At 41.0% G+C, this 17,008-nt stretch overlaps 1 protein-coding gene across 1 annotated transcript; it reads right to left on the bottom strand.

Annotated features, from left to right (window-relative positions):
- Nucleotides 1–1,609: 1,609 nt before the first annotated feature.
- Nucleotides 1,610–16,207, bottom strand: GPR143 (G protein-coupled receptor 143). Its single transcript, XM_072029676.1, has 8 exons — nucleotides 15,488–16,207; nucleotides 13,805–13,914; nucleotides 10,848–10,942; nucleotides 9,437–9,529; nucleotides 9,049–9,158; nucleotides 6,344–6,452; nucleotides 3,701–3,818; nucleotides 1,610–2,278 (listed from the first exon to the last, which is right to left on the bottom strand). The coding sequence occupies exons 1-8, from the start codon at nucleotides 15,729–15,731 to the stop codon at nucleotides 1,979–1,981; spliced, it is 1,179 nt and encodes a 392-aa protein (XP_071885777.1). The 5' UTR covers nucleotides 15,732–16,207; the 3' UTR covers nucleotides 1,610–1,978.
- Nucleotides 16,208–17,008: the final 801 nt, after the last annotated feature.

Here is a 17,008-nt window from a genome sequence, read left to right as displayed (position 1 = left end):
CAGTCCTCTGGCAGAGCCTCTTGCTACAGCCCATCACCTCCCAAGTGCTTCTGTGCCACAGGATTATTCCCATGAAGCCAGAGGCCGTTTGTTTGGTTTTAGGGTTTGGTAGCTTGGCCCACACCCTTGCATCTGAAAAGGCTTACCAACAATTCCACCTCCGCCTTTTTCCTGCTCTTTTGAACCATTCTGTGATGAGTAGTGCACAGAAAACGTGTCTCTGTTTCTTAAGGTTCAACATGATCTGTTCCCCAAGTCCCCGTGCTTTCTCTTCATATTTAGCCAGAAAATAAATCATTGTAAAGGCAGAGGACCAGAATTTCTAGGGAAAATACTGATTCTTAATAATAAAGCTTTGGTTATCTGCCAGTCTTTCCAACAACCAGAATAGGAATGTAAATCTATAAAACCACAAAGGTTTCCACAGGGCACAATTTAAAAGATTTGCTAAAGACCAACACAGCTCTGTAATGACCTGCCTAAATAATTGCCAGTTCATTGTTTAACACCTTCCCATCAAATGATTAATTCAGTACGACATTTCTTTAAAGTAGCAAATCAATATTTTACTGTATAGTTTCTGCCAAGCCAACTTGTCTAACCATCCTGGGACTCTCCTAAGTAACACAGCAGCTTGAACTTCATGCTATGCTTGCAGTAACCTTTCAGCTGTCTTTAATAATGTATATGCTTTTTACAATAGCTGGGGCTGAACTGGGTTTGAAAAGAAGGTGTGAACAGCCAGGAAAGTTCAGCCAAAGTGGATATGAACAGGCTTGAAAAAGGAGAGTTTGTTTTCCGACCATACCTGGCCACGTACTGAAAGAAGGGAGAGAGGTTAGCTGAGGACAGGGAGCTTTCTCCAAACTGTCTGTCAAATTGTATTGTAAACAGCTTCAAGTGCAACCAGGCTTAAATTGTACCATTTCTACTTTGATATGGAGTTAAAAGCCAGAGGTAGGCATCATCATCATTTTTTCTTAATTTTCAACCCATTTGGGGAACTTTATGTGTATAGGTACTTAGTGCACTGCACCAAAATAGATTTGTATCTGAGAAGATATGGAGAACAGATTTAATATCTCTCCATTCAGCAGCTGAAGACATTAAATAGAGGACACATCAGAGAAAGAACTGTTGGTTCTATTTATTCTATTTTGATGACTGCTCAGATCACCTCAATGTTTTTTGCAAATATTATCTCTTAATGCAACTATCAGTCATAATCCTGTTAGACAAGTAGACATAGAAGGATCAAACTGAATTCAAATTTAAAAAAAAAATAGTTTTTGAAGGGTTGTTTTTGCTTGGAGCAGTAGAGAACTGGAGCCATTATTCTGAAGTGTTTATGGAGCCTAGGCCGTGTCTGAATTTGTTTTATAAGACTTTCAACTCCCTAGATAAAAGCAAACTGTAAATTAATATAAACAAACGAAAAGAAGACTGACAGTGAGATTCTACACAAACAGGGAAAATCCGTACTTATGTCAAAGTTTTCTGTCACTCATGTTTTACGAGAGCGTCAAGGCTGGAAATCGCATCTCAGAACTCTTAGAACTGTAATCTGGGTGAGGAATTTTATGTTAAACAAGGCAAGCAAGGGAACACATTTAAAAATCCAACATATTAATAGTCTGTTTATTAAAGAAAAGACTCTTCTACCGTATGCAGGTTACAAGAAAGATTAAAAGAAAACAGATGAAACATAAGTAACACAGATCCTTGCAGAGATATACTCCTGCTGAAATCTTATCGGGCCTTTATACCTTTCTACACATCTCCTGTAAGGCAAATGAAGACATAAACCATAATTTCTCTGCGTCTCACACACTCTCTCCCAGACATACAAAAGTTAAAGGAAACGACATGGAGCCATTAGGCACAAACCAAATTCCAGAGTCAGCAATGGTCCACACAGTGATGTGGTTTTACGAGTCTTGACAGTGGGAGAAGTGAGATTCAGCTCTGCACCTATGAACTACCAGCCCTGGTAGATGGGAGAGCTCCTGGTTATCCTGTCATCACCACTGGTGTTACCTTCAGACAACATGCTTATAGCCTCGTCAGTCTGCTGGCTGTCAGTTGTCGATAACTTCTTTGGATCGTGGAGGTTGGTTTGGTAGTTCACAGGTGAGGGATAGGCATTTTCACCCACGGTTGACGAGGACATGGATTCCCAGGGTATTTCTCTCTTCTGCCATTTCAGGTCCACTCTGCATCCCGTCCAACCATAGAAAGCCAATGTGAAGAGGAAGCCTTGCATGGGATTAAGAATCCCCTAGGAGACAGCCATGCAGGAGGTACATCAGCAAGGCTTCATTTTGAACTCCAGCAAAACATTAGGCACACGTTAATGACTTCCCTTACTCTGAACAACTGCTGTCTTTAAAAGATGCTATTTGCATGCAAATAAGTGCACGTTGTTCCCACTCCAGACACAAAGCAGGGTGAGACACCACAACCTGTTGTTTCAGTATGCTGAGGCCATCCCAGTGAACAGTAAGAGCCAAATGGGTTTCTAGCATGAATTTTAGCTGGTCAGTCCCCCAGTGTGTTTTTAACATTCCTCACAAGCTCTACACTTTTTAATTCACAAAAGCAAATATTGCATTTTTCGCTAGAAGCCAAGTCAAATATATGAGTAGACATTAGCACATACAGGCAAGATTTTTAAAATAGCAGCAGTTGATCTGTCTGGAATGGCTGCAGATTTCTGAGCCAGTGAAAATGTCCATCAAAGTGGAATGGAAAAACAGGGAGAGACACTGAAAAAGAAAATCCCCAGTGATTTCCAAAAACTTGTCTGTTCCCATTGCCTTGGGATGGTTGACAAATAAATGGTTTTAGCGATTTCCGTTCTTCTCACGGGAAAATTGCAAACTTAGTTTACGGACAGTTTAAATACAGCTCAGTTGCTAGACCTGACCTTGTGCCCTCCAGGTGAGCGAGAGAAAGGTCCTTGTCATACAAAAGTGTCCGTCCTTGTCAGAGGAGGAGGTTGCATCAAATCAGTTGCATTGCTTAGCTCTTCAACACCAAGCAGCTCAAGGGCTTAACTGCACAAAGCATGCTTACAACTCACAGGTATTTAACAGCTTCAGAATAAACTTTCTTGAAAAAGGAACCATCAGTAACACCTCTGTAAAATCCCTTGTCAAATATTCCAGTAGAAGGATAAAAAAGAGTGGGGTACCATAAGAGCCCAGTATCTTATAGCTATCTTCTTGTGCTTTGCTTTTAAGAACTATCATGTATTTTTCCTCTTATAGCTATCCAAATGTTATGATATAAGATGTAATTATTCTTTATAAGCCACTAATAAAGAAAGCTCTAGTTACACACACACAATTAGAAGAAAATATCTGTTTTAGAGGGTAACCTTCAGGAATCGTGAGCTAAAACTTTGCAGCTTGCTCTGGATCAAAACTTTGCAGTCTGCTCTGGATCTTAAAAATGAGTAGGAATCACTCACAAAGAGACTGCATACGCTAGTAAATGGGAGAAAATGTTGGTCTTTAGTACCGTTTTGGTAAAGTTTACATGTGAGGAGCACTCCCAGGGGCTGCTCTTACCTTTGGCTTTTCTTCCTTGATTTCTGGAGTGCTTACATTCCCCTTAGTCATAACCTACCCATCACACTGTTGCTGCTCCACCAGTCTTACACAAGCAATTTCTAACTCTAAGAAATGCCATGACCTACCATGATAATCCATGTGATCAGTGTGGCGCTTCTGATGTTTTTCAGAGGCATTTCATTGATATCTGGCTGCATCTCAAGATAGAACAAAAGGCTCTCATTGACGATATTAGATGACCAGCTATTGCGGAAATAAAGAAGAGGAAGAGAACAAGACAGATATATATGTATATGTATGCATATGTAAAATATGATTTATTTCAAATTATAGAGATTAGGAACACCAATAAGGAGAGTGAGTTTTTTAAAATGTCTCCATATGAAGGGGCCCATAGCCTTCTGAGCACATAATCAAAAAACAGACATCTACAGACATCTAACCCAGGCCTAGACAAAGAAATCAATATACCCAGACAAAATTAAACCTGAAGATTTGAGCTTGCTGCAGGATAAAACTGAGATTATAAACAACTGTGAACCATAATGGGAACATCACAAATGGCGCCTTCTTTTGCTTGCATCTTAAAAGCACAATACTCACAGATAGGGAACCCAAATATATTCATATATGCTGTAAAAGGCTGCAGAAACTCCAGCCTCCCTAAATTTTCATGGTTAGATTTGAGCAGATTTTCAAAATGTTTGTAAAAAATCTACAAATCAAAACTAAGCTTGACTTTCAAATCCTTGAAAATGCCATCACATTTTTGGAATAAAGGCAATTTCTGTTTATAAAGAAGGATGAGCATAACTAAGCCACATCCTGTGAAAGGAACTGAGAACGTTATACACTAAATAAAGGTTATAGTAAATAGTTGCAACTTTGTATGACTTCTAAGCAGTCAGAACAGCCTTTCTTTGTATTTCTACTGCAGCTTCAGAAAGGAAACCACCAATGTCCACGTCATAATTTCTATAGAGGTTTATAAGCATCCTTCTTGCAACTATATTTTTTCTCAGTGTAGAACCTTCTGCTCATGCCTTCCAAATCTGCAGGCATCTCTTCTACCCCATGCTGCTACAATTTGTTTTCCTTGACAGACTTATCTCCTTTTTGACCTCTGGGATAGAACAGCATCTCCCCTAAGCTTCTGAGATGGGACTGAAAAAGTTTTTACACTCTTTTATACTACTGAAAGTTTTTAGAGTTTTTACACTCTAAAGCTTATGTTTTATCAGAAGAAAATCCAAAACGAGAACCATTTTTTTTTAATAGCAAAACTCATAATGAGACAAAGACAAATAAACAGATGTCCCCACTGTGTCCTTGTGGATTTGCTCCCTTCTTTCATGCTTGTTCCCATACCATCAAGCTGGCCACAATCCCTTAGGTTGTAATAAACTTCTCTGGTGCCTCCAGGCTCCAGAATAAGGCTCTTTCTTTCCATAACCCTAGAAGCCTGGCTAAATCCTTGGTATTTCCAGCGATTTCCAAGAAGCCATGCTGCAATCTGCTGCCTCTCTCCCCCTCTCCTGCTGCCTAAACCACCCTTTGCACTAGAAACCTCTCTACTGAGCCAAGCAGGCTCTGCTATTCCCAAAGAAAAGACAATAGTTTCCCTCCAGAGCACTCCAGTATACAGCAGCTAGGGTGAGATAAAAAGGCAGCCTTCCTCCCTGCTCAGACTTTTAAGGCAATATAATATGAATTAATTACCCGTTTTTTGTGTTTTGTGGTTTTTTTTTGTTTTGTTTGTTTATTTTAATATATATATATATATATATATATATATAAGTATTTGTACAGACCATTAACTTTGGCCAAGTCTCTTCACTACTCCTAGACTACTTCCTCCCTCTTGTGTTGTTACCCACACAGGTGGTGAACGCTTCCCAGTAGTGACCACGTCTTGCTAGGTCACTGCACAGACCTCTGTATGGATCACCCCCTCTTCTGGTGCCTTTAGTGGTGTGTGACAATTGTGAGACTGCAGTAAAAACTGTCTCCTCCTAAAGCAGGCCTTCTTTCATCCTAGATTTGTTGCGTGCATCCAATACCTTCAGTCCCAGCCACCATTCAGCATCTTTCACACTGGATGGCACTGCTGGAGCAGAGGTGCAGGAGATTTGGGGATGAGGTGTGTACCCTCCCTCCTTCCCCTCCTGCCCTGCCCCCTCCCTGTCCTACCCCAAACTTCTATTTGCATAGAGGAATATTAGAAACAAGATTAGATAATCAGAAGATTTCTAATTTGGGCATGTAACCCTGTATTTCTAGCTAACACACAATACCTGTTTCACACATTTGAGATCTGCAGACCGTAGAGATGATGCGTTATATCATCCTAACCAGGGCATGAAGCCAGTGGTAGAAGCATGTTTATTGTAGGCTTTCAATGGCATGTTTGATGACAAGAGAGAAGACTGGGCTCTGAGGAATATTTCTGCTGTTTTAGACAGCTTTAGGTTGTACCCAGCCACTTTTTTTTTTTTTTAGTGTTGTTGCTATTGTTTCTTAGTGTCATTGTTTTCCTCTAGATTAAACATTTTTATCATTTCCTTGCAGCCTTGTGATGCTGTGTGAGTGATTCAGCTTGTCTGTGAACTAGTTTAGAACTACGTCTTCCTTAGAAACCTTCCCTTCCAACCATAAAGGCAAACAAATGAAGCAACACATCAGTCTCTATTCTTGTCCCCATCACTCTCCAGCCAGGAAAAAAAAAAAAAAAAAAAAAGCAGTTTAAAACAAAATAATGCACCTCTTACCAAACAATGAATACCAGCATAATTTTGAAAAAGCGCATCTGGATCTCTGTCCCCAGACGTCTCTCATTCTCCGTGTAAATCCCTTGTCTGCCTTTCAGTAAAGAGGCAACTGGAAAGTATAAAATTGTGTTCATTAAAATATGTGCATCTCATTATTTGAACACAAAGATTCAGAAGACAGATGTCTGTAAAGAGGGAACAAAGGAACTGATGGATTTGTCTCCAGCAGCAGTTCGGATGCTAGAAAGACCACCATCAGGTAATCTCACACACAGCCTAATACTAAAGGAAGAGAAGCACATGCATTAAGGATTCCTAAAATAGGTGGCATTCCACTAGCTGTTCTTTCTTCTCTCAATACCATTGAAGAAAATAGCATGGTCAGCATACTCTTCTTTTATAATAAAACGGTGGTGTTTACAACTTCTATATGATGTGTGTGATCTAATGTATTTGTTACATGATGTTTGGACCAAAACAGAATACATTCTACCCTATTATACACTTTTTATTTAATTGTGCAATTAATATGGCATACACCTTTAACACTTGAAGCTGTAATGCAACAAAAATATTTATGCAACATACTGTTCAGATATCACAAGGAATATACATGTGCATAAAGATACTCATTGTATATTTTCCCATAAAAAGAATAGACTTTGAGAGATTATTCAATTCATTCCCTGCCCCTGAGCATTACAGTTACATCTAGGTGTGGCTGTTAGCTGACTCTGCAAGCTTGATGAAAAATCAGGAACACTCAAAGACCACTTCAGCCAAGTTATTCCAGTGCTTCATTTGTCTTTACCATAATAATTTATTGCCTGACTTCCTACTTACACAACCTTTTCTTTAAGATCAAGCTCAATGCTCTTTTACTATCCTCTACAGTCAAGGAGAAATTCTGTTTTTAGGAACAATTAAATTCTCACTTGATTACAGTCTACAGATCTCATTATGCAGACTTTCATGTGTTTGTTTTTTTCCTTGTTATCTTTCTGTATTACTTCTGTTAGACAACAGAGAAACTACAGATTGTTAGTATAAATTTTTGTTCACTTCAGAGCAAGGAAACACAAGGCATCATCTTTAGCAACATATATTTCTGAAGGTAAGAAGCAAAAGTTGAGCCTTAGTGCCTACAGAACTCTACGTACAGGTAGCAGAGGTAATACAGGCACAGATATTAAAGTATCTGTACAACTAGATACTTTAGCCATAGAATTTGTCACAGGTGTATGAGCACACACACATACATACCTACATAAAGCACACATGGATGCACTCACACAGATGCATATCACATACAAGCATAATGATCCATTATTGTGTTCTCATCAAAGACCTTTGCTGCTGACTGTAGAAAATGTATTCCCCTCTCTTCCATAGGATATGCTATGGAAGGGAAGTTTATCATTTACCAAACAGATGATTTCAATACAATCAAAAAAAAAAAAAAAAAAAAAAATCTGTGCCTTCAAACCACACAAATATAGCAGTTAATGCAGCACATAGGTGTCAATTTATGAGTGCTATCTCAGAAATTCAATTCTTCACAGAATCACAGAATCACAGAATTTCTAGGTTGGAAGAGACCTCAAGATCATCGAGTCCAACCTCTGACCTAACACTAACAGTTCTCCACTAAACCATATCCCTAAGCTCTACATCTAAATGTAGATCTAAACGTAGATCTAAATTATCTAATAATCTTAAATAGCTTAAAAACAAGATGTATGTATTTTAAGCTTCCAGTAAGATAAAATGCAGGTTTGGTCACTGAAATACACACCTTCAAGAAATGTATGCATTTATGGCAAAAATGTGCATACTTTCATGATTTTTATTTATCACTCACTGTTCACAAGAATGAGATAATACAATGATGCATATATGGATTGTCTTTGGTACCAAATGTACAGCACTCTGGGTCTTTCAGATAAGTGAGGAGTACAGGAGGCTCCTTGATACAGGTAATTAGATGTATTTCTGTTGTGCAACTGATACAGCATTGTCTACACCTACAAAAATTTAAAGTGTTATGTCAGCAAAAAGAGACAGATGCACTATATGTGTAATATTTAAATAAAGTGTTCCACAGATTCTGTCAACTTTTCCTTTGATAATAAGCATTACAGGGGAATACAGGGTAGATGGGATGAAGACTTAACTCGGAATAGTAAGTCTCTATTGCTGTTTTTATATATTAAATGCATAGATGATGAATTCAGGTACTGAAAACATCTAGCGCAGATCACATTACATGAATATAAGTCACTGAATCTGAACATTACCTTTAAAAAAGAATAAATTGTATTCCAAAATCTAGGTTGGTACCAATACTACAGTAGCATTAAACATCCACAATACATTACCAGAATACTTAAAATAAAGAGTATTGCAGTAACATAGCAGTACCTTTGCCAATCTGCAATAGCAGAGGTAACTAACAGCATAGCTTCAGTATGTGATCAGAGTGTGTCTCTAGGGCAAATTTCCCACTGAGATGGTATCTTCATTTTAGTAGGCAATTCCTTCCCACCCTTGGCCGTACTTTTTGTGATTTAATGAGGAGCTATCCCACATCACTGTAAAAAGGAGCTATCCCACATCATATGCAAAAGTCATACAAGCGTGACTTTTTACATTATTACTATTTGGCTAAATAACACACTGATTCACACTGGCCATTAGGAACATACCTGCAGATACTGTCCTTCTAAACAGGATCGGGTTGACCACCAGCACCAGCAGGAGTGGGGCGTAGGTTGTGATGTAATGGGGAATTGCATGCTCCAGGCCTTTTTCACAACTGAGAAGAAATCATTAACAGGTTATTCATTATTTTCTTCCCACATCTGACAGTTTAGGCTATTTCATCTATGTCACCTTTAGCTTAAAAAAAGATAAAAGGAATGAAATGAACAGATGTTAAAATTTTCTAGGATTGCACCGACTCAGCAAGAGACAGTTCTCCAAGATCAAAAAAAAGCCCTGTGGTTGGAACTCTGTCTCCAGTGCTGACCAAAAGACACCCAAGTGCCCACAGGTCACTGTGGCTTTGGAGCCTGCCCCTGGGGGCCCGCTCACCTGGACAGGGACGGGTAGTAAAGCAGCGCCACTCCCTCCACGCAGAGCAGGACCGCCAGGCCCCAGGCCATCATGTGGTACAGCACGATCGTACTGGAGGATCAAGCAGGACATTCGTCATCTTTAAAGACACCAAACCTCACCCTTCCCACATGGCAACGTGGAGATGGGACTCTTACAGGCACGAGATGAACAGCACTGGCAGTACCTCACACCTAAAAGAGCAGGAGGCCCTCCTGACAGGAGGAAAGTCACAGCAGTACCACATCCTCCAGGCTGTGGGGTGGGAAGCGTCTCCCCCATCCCCACACCTCCAGAAGGATCCCCTGCACCCTTTGTTGCTCCTGAGGAAAGCACTTTAGGGGATAAAAAATTGAGGAAGGGAGCCAAAGAGCCAACTAAGCCACTCTTCTGAAGGTTGCAGAGCATTTTGTATAACTCTGATGAGAGTCCGACACTGCTCCCATCCTACAGAAGTGCAGATTTCTGTGCATAAGCGTCTTTCATCTTTTACTCTGATCTTAGCATCAGGCCCAAATACACATTTTATTTCATTTCTTTGGTTAATGGGCATGGGGGAAGGAGGTAGGTCCCAGCTGTTTCAAACTACAAGTATGGGGCTTTACAAAACCAGGTTTGTCCTCTGCAGGCCAAAGTTAACCCAAAAAAAAACATTTTGATAACATGCACCAGATGAACCATGCCTGCAGTACCTTCTTACTCAGTATCATCTGGATATAATGTCACAGAATTCCCCATTTAGCAGTGGCAACTGAAGGTCATTTTGCCCTTCTCATAACCAAATTAGAAACACCTTATATTTTCTGTCTGGCGTTACAGTATGGAAATTTCTGAAGTGTATAGGTTCTTCTGATAAAGGCATTGCAGAAAAATGTGTAGTAAGCACATATTTTTCTTCCTTAAAACTTTGCAAATGTGATCAGAAGTGTAATAATGACAATAGAGGGAAAAAAAAAAAATAGAGAGAGAGAAAATCTGAGAAAAGAAAAACAAACTGGAAAATGAACTGTATGAAATTCAGCATGTCCCCTCTCCCACTATTTTTATTCAAGTTAAAACTTTTCCCACGAGGATCAATTTCAGGTATAGAGAAGGGACAAAAATAGCATCTTGCTGCAATACATGTTATAAAGCCTGATCTGCACCTTATTTTTCTGAAGGTTAAATGAAGTCAGTTACTTTTAAATGCCAGTTGGGCATAAACAAATCAATATCTGAGCATTGCCCTGACAATTTAAGCACTTAGCACACCACCCACCCATATCATTATCTGGTAACCATGTGAACATCAGATGTTTGTACAGGTTTCATTTATACCCTTAGATAGCTGCATGCAAACACGGACCTTGTTGGAAGTTAAATAACAAATTCAGAGCTTTAACTGTGGTACCTCAGTCCTGCTGATCTTCTTACCACCAAGTAAGAATCGACAGCATAGCAAAACAACCACCAGAAGCCCGCACTATATAACAGCTGGATCCACATCTGCAGGGAAAAAAATGGCAAATGTCACAGCTGCTTATCAAGTGTCACTGCAGGTGGGGGGTAGGCAGACTCAAACCTTTCTCCCTTGTACTTTAAAGGTGTGTATTTTCCAAATGAGTTTTGTGAAGTATAAAATCTTACTCAAAATCCCAGGAACAGCATTGTTGTAGCCAAGGCATCAAGTCATAGGTAAACTGAGAAGCATTTGCCTTTGCAGCTGAGTCTATTTTTTCACAAAACCTGTTATTTCCCTCTCCAACCTTAGCCTTTAATGTCATGAATGAAGTCCAAAATAAATTCTTAAATAACAAATTTAGAGTGAGGATGTTTTAATTTTAAATTCAAATTTCATCAATACATTTTTTTTTTTTTGTACTGCATTTTAGTAAAATTTAGTTGCTCGGTAGCTGAGGCATGAAAATACAACTGAAGACAGCTGTTACCAGTGTGCCTTTGCTTGGTGGGTTCTGTGTGTGATGGGTATTTTCTCCATGTTCAGGAACTTATGACTCTATGACTCCATAAGTCAGGGAACAGTTACTACGAATAAAGATGATACACAACAAAAATACCCAGCAACCCACCCTCCGGAAAAATTCTCCATACTTAACTCCTTAACTAATTTCTTCAATAAAAGTCCAAGTGAGACAAGTTCAAGTCAAGTTAAATTCCGCTACATTTGTGAGCTGACCCTATACATTTTTTCCCATGAGCCTATAGAAGATAACTGACCTTTCTTTGCCTCTGTTTATAAATTCCAAATCTCTTCCCCATAGGAGCTGGCTCTCTGTAAGGGTCTGGAACTATTTTAATATTCAGATTACCTTCCCTCTGCTCCCTACTTTCAGCTCTTATCTGAATATCCTTTGCCACAGCTCCACGGTAGCATCCTTTTACAGCTGGAGACCAACATACTTGTTACTGAGCCAAACATCAGTGGCTAGAGATCTACTATTCCTTCTTCCAAAGATAAATCAAGCTGGGAAATATTTCCTTTCACCATGGGTATAGACCCTACATCTCATCATGTGTGACATGAATTATTCAGCATTTAATTCAAATGCCATGACATTTTGCTAGTGCACAGAAGTCAGAAAATAAAATTCCAGTCTTCCTGTTAATACACTTTATCCATAGCCCTCAGCATGTAACTTCATCTGCACTATTAAATATTTGCTACAGTTCAGAAATGCAGAATTGACTATATATATACAGACACATATACACAAATAAACCGTGTGGTCTTTCCACCTGCGAATTCCAACATAGACAAGACTGTCACCAAAAATAATGAAAATCAGATGTACCTAAAACCCCAAATTTTCATATGCTTGGTTTTTTTTTTTTTTTTTTTTTTTTTTTTTCCAAAGAAAAAAGTGCCTGAAAGTGTATCCATCTACAAATCAGAGGGTGTTATTCAAAGGAGAAGCTTCAGGGCCTCGCTGTTCAGATTTCATTGGTTTGTGGGTAAATGAAATAAAACAATAGCAGTAGAAGAAACTTAAAATAGAATCAGAACCATTTTATTAACTCACATGAGAATATGTTAGGGGAAGTGAGTAGAAGGAGGGTCATTTTTCATTCCAATATAATTAAATTTAAATTTAGCAAGTGACTCAAACTGCAGCACTTTCCTGGAGCCCAAGAAAGGGAAAATAAAAATTGTGGTAGACCACTGTGCTGCTCACCATCTAACCTGAGATCAAAATGAAAAACAAACAGTCTGCATACGGTGTCTTTGTCACTGTTTAAAAATATTACTTTCTGTGGTAAGGGCAAGAAAGTGAAACTTAAGACATATGGAAACATGTTTTTCAAATTGGGCATTCTTCTTGTAAGATATTGATGTTGGTGGTTTCACTTTCCTTCAAAGAAAAAAGATCAACTTTTGCATCTAATAAGCAAAAATGAAACATGAGAGAAAATTGAGAACTGATAGATGTGTGCAACTGATATAGCTTCTGCTATAATGTCTGAAATTGTCATTAGGCACATGAAGTACAGTGAGTTGCATTTTGGCACATCTTGTTTTATTTAAAAACTAGTGGAGCTGAATAATTCTGTTTATATGCAGCATCTCCTTTACTATATTGTAAACTTTGAATTGTTAAGCTACTGCTGTTTTAGTTCATGTGTGAATTCTTTGGCTAGCCTACATTCCTACTGAACTGGGGTAAATTTATGATATTATTTGTCATTCTCCATGTTTTGGTTAAAAAAAAAAAAGTGGCCTTTTTTCTTGTACAGTAAACTCAGAGCGTATGCCTCAGGCAGTACTGTGACTGTAGCATTTGCAACCAAGTTTCAATTTGCGCTTTTGGAATGCCTTTACATTTTCTTATTCCATGTGCTTGAATCCAGAAGACTCTGGGTTATGTTTGGCCAGGTGCCCATGTAAAGAGCAATCTGAGCTGTAATCCCACGCAGCAAGGACGTTGCTTCTGCCAGCGGCTTTGCCTCATCAAGCGTACTCATGCCACTGCCACTGGCCCAAGCCCCCCGCGCTGCTGTGGGCGCAGTCAGTGCTGGCTGTCTCTGTGCCTGCCAAAATCCGGCATCCCTTTCACATTGTCCCCTCACCATTTTGTGTCCCTCACCAGGGCACAGCTCTGCCCTCTGTGACCACAGCATTTCTGTGACGAGCCAGCTGCAGGACAGGCCGAGCCTTGTGGTACCCCTCTCCCTGCCGCCCTCAGCGGGGCTTTTGGTGGGAGGCACAACAATGCTTGCACAGCGGGGCACAGGTTGAGCTCCATCTGACCAGACACCGGCTCAGGGTCTAACCTCCTTTGGGACACCATGGTTTGCCTTTCAGATCCCCCATGAGCAAAGCAGACATGAGAGGACGGGCTTGGTACCTACCGCGCTCCCCACGCAGAAGGCAGAGGGCCACATGTCGGTCACGTTCGCCACCGAGATGTTGGCGATGAAGCCTGGAAAGCCCAACCAGACGCTGGATCTGAAGATCACACCTAAAGAGAAACACGTGAGTGCTTTCCTCCTGTCAGCGTGACCGGAGTCACATGAGGATGCCGGCTGCATGTTTTGCATTGCAGCCTGGATTTTGTGTGCTCACAACAAGGCTGCGGCTGCAGGGGAGCGCAGTGGGAGTGCCGCTGGGACGGCTCGCTGAGAGCAACCCTCAGGTCCGGGGGTCTCACAGTGTTATGCCACGTGGATTAAAATCTCACTTACCTACAGATACCGCCACATGCTCCCCTAAAGTGAATTGGGCAGATTGACATGAACCATTAACTATTGATAATTTTACCCCCATATATTCATATCCTAACGCTCATTTCTCTACAATCCCTTGTTTCAGGAAAGTGTAATTTCACACTTTTCGCAGTCTTCATTTTTACAAGAAGCTCTTTTCCTCTCTGCCCAGGGACTGAACAAAGCAGAGCTTCACAACTAGCTGAGAATATTGACTTTTTAAATGAACTTTGTTAGTGAGATGTTATGGGTTTGCTCAAAATAGGCATCAAAGCACCCACATTCATTGTAACCAGCCCACCATGCTCCCCACCACATGCGAAGGGTTTCCCACCCACTGAAGTGAGCCTAATTCAGAGACAATGACAGATAAAGTTTGCCCGTGAAAGAGAAAGGGAGAAAAGTAACTTTACTGCTGGCCTCATCTGACTGAAAGGACCTTTTCCAGGTGAAAGCACATAATGCTCTTTCCACATCTCTCTAAATTTTCCTATTCATCATTTGCTTTGATATCGTTAATTTTATGTACTTTGAGAGAAGCTGGCTAGGTATGAAGGGGAAAAAGATGTAAAATCCTACTTCTTTCAGAGGCAGCCAGAGACACTTACAAAACAGTAATAATTCTGTTATCTAATGTGAGGGGAAAAAAAAAAAAGTTATTGTAGAAACAACTCATCCTGCGTTTCCACAGCGTGTGGTGCTGTGATTCGTACCGACTTCGGCAGTAAATGCCAGGCAGATCTGGATGCATTATTTTTACACCTTGTCTCATGCACACCAGGCAGCAGGGTGTCCCCGGTAAGGGAGCTTTTCTCACTCCCCAAAAGCTGGCACTCGGCGCGAGCTGCATGGCTGCGCTTCCAGCCAGCTTGCTGTGCCCGGAGGAGTGGCTGGCATGTGAAGAGCGGCACAGACTTGGTCTGAGAGGATTTACGGACGTGGCAAGTGTTCTCTAAATACAGTCCAAAGGATCAGCTAAGTTTTGGAAGTCAGCTCTAGTTTTAATTGTGCTCCCTCACCTCCGCTTCCACGCCTTCCTCTAAGAACCAGCTGGTTCCGGATTGTAATTTGTTTTGAAGTAGAGATTTTGGTGTAGATATGCCAAGAGCTTTTATTTTAAAATGTGACAATTAAGCAAGACCTTCTCCCCCCCAAAGGCCCGTCCTTTTCTGATCTCACTCAGCCCAGATCTTCCCAGGAATACAGGCAGGACGTTTCCCTCAGACGTTTCCCTCTCGTCTGCCTGCTAACCGGCTCCTTTGGCTTGGGTACCTCAGAGCAACCAGAGCCTGCTACAGCAAGGGCAGGGGACATCAAGCTGGCGCTTACCTAAACCACCGAGGATGTCACAAACAGAGATAAGGAGAAGGATGGTGGAGGAGGAGGAGGCTTTGGGCATCTTCCGCAGGATCTGTCCCTTCTTTGGCAGGAGCTGCAGGACGGTCAGCAGCACGCTGACGGAGGCGCTGCCAATGCAGACCCCGCAGAAGACCTCGGGCTGGAAGCTCATCACGAGCTGCGTGGCTGCATCCCGGTTCGGGCAGCAGTAGGTTTCTAAGCGGGGAGAAGCCATGAAGCGTCCGGCTGGTGGAGGGGGCCCACGAGCAGGAGCTGCTGTTGCTTCCCCAAGGCAGCGTGTGCTTTTTCTTCACCCTCCCCATTAGTCCTCGGTGGTGAGAATCACGCGATTGAGGGATCATGTGCTGCTGCTGCTGGAAGTAAATCCCCTAGAGCGGCCTTTCTCAGCCTCTCCTAGCAAGGAGATCAGATCAGAACAACAAAACACGGTGTAATCTGAAACATGCCCCATGCTTGCTCAGAGCCATTGGCAGGAGTTCACTCAAACATTTCTGCTTGCACAGTACGTGATACAGGAAGACTTAAACTCATCAGAGCACTGGAGATGGTTTAAAATGAGTAAGGATGGAGATACCAAAGGGGAGGCATTACATTTTAATTGTATTTCATTTTAGCCCCATCCCACACATCACACTTTAATTACCGAAAATTAATTGAAAAGATGGGCCCAGACACAAGCAGTCCCCAGCTTTTGCAGGGAGGAGCAGGGCTATAAATCCACACCCTAACCCAAATTTAAATTTTAGGGATCCAACCCACCCACCTCCGTAATTAAATTTAGAAGCAATACATCCTACCCCTGTAGAAAGAGATTACATTTAGGAAGCCATATTAACCTCATCGCATTTAAATCACAAGCTCACAAGCACAGTCTGTGCTGTTTGTGTTAGGTCAGTTTGATGTGGAAAATTCCAGGACTTTTGATTCCTCAAGAATATTTTTCTTTTCTTTCTTTTTTTTTTTTTTTGGAATGGGTTTAATATGGAAACAGGAATTTGACCTGCAATGTTTGTTTTCACTTTATAAGCTAGACAATATCCTTTAGTCCTGTTGGACACAGCAGCATATACTCACAATCATAAATACAAAAATTAACTCTCCCCTCTCAGACACATTCAAATGTCCTGTGTCAGCCCCAACCCCTGCAGAACCTGTGTTTGTAGAAACACGTTCAGGAAAAAACAGGAGGGAGCATTGCCAGCATTGTTGAAGTGAACTGGATGCTACATCACACAGTCATGGATTTTATAATTAGTTCTTATAAGAACAAATGACCTTTTATTTTTTTTTTTCATACAGCTATTTATTTTTTTAGCAGAAATTATTACAGCTGGATGAATGACAGTGGCGTGCTGTGTGTGCAGGGGTCACAGAACTCAGTGGTTTCAGCCTCTCTTGGCAGAAAAAAGAGCCTTGCAGGGAGGCAGGCAGCAGGGCTGGGGCTGGTGCCCACACTCCCCAACACACCATGCACCCATCACCTGCTCCCAG

The sequence above is a fragment of the Anas platyrhynchos genome, chromosome 1 (assembly GCF_047663525.1).
Source record: "Anas platyrhynchos isolate ZD024472 breed Pekin duck chromosome 1, IASCAAS_PekinDuck_T2T, whole genome shotgun sequence".
Taxonomy (NCBI): domain Eukaryota; kingdom Metazoa; phylum Chordata; class Aves; order Anseriformes; family Anatidae; genus Anas; species Anas platyrhynchos.
Note: the sequence above shows the minus strand (reverse complement) of the source record. Positions and strands in the feature narration are given on the sequence as shown.

Coding starts and splice junctions, on each gene's coding strand:
- GPR143 (XM_072029676.1), bottom strand. CDS start 15,731: ATGGCTTCTCCCCGCTTAGAAACCTACTGCTGCCCGAACCGGGATGCA. Junction 9,159..9,436: donor TACTACCCGTCCCTGTCCAG/GTGAGCGGGCCC, acceptor ATTTCTTCTCAG/TTGTGAAAAAGGCCTGGAGC. Junction 3,819..6,343: donor ATGCTGGTATTCATTGTTTG/GTAAGAGGTGCA, acceptor TTTCCGCAATAG/CTGGTCATCTAATATCGTCA.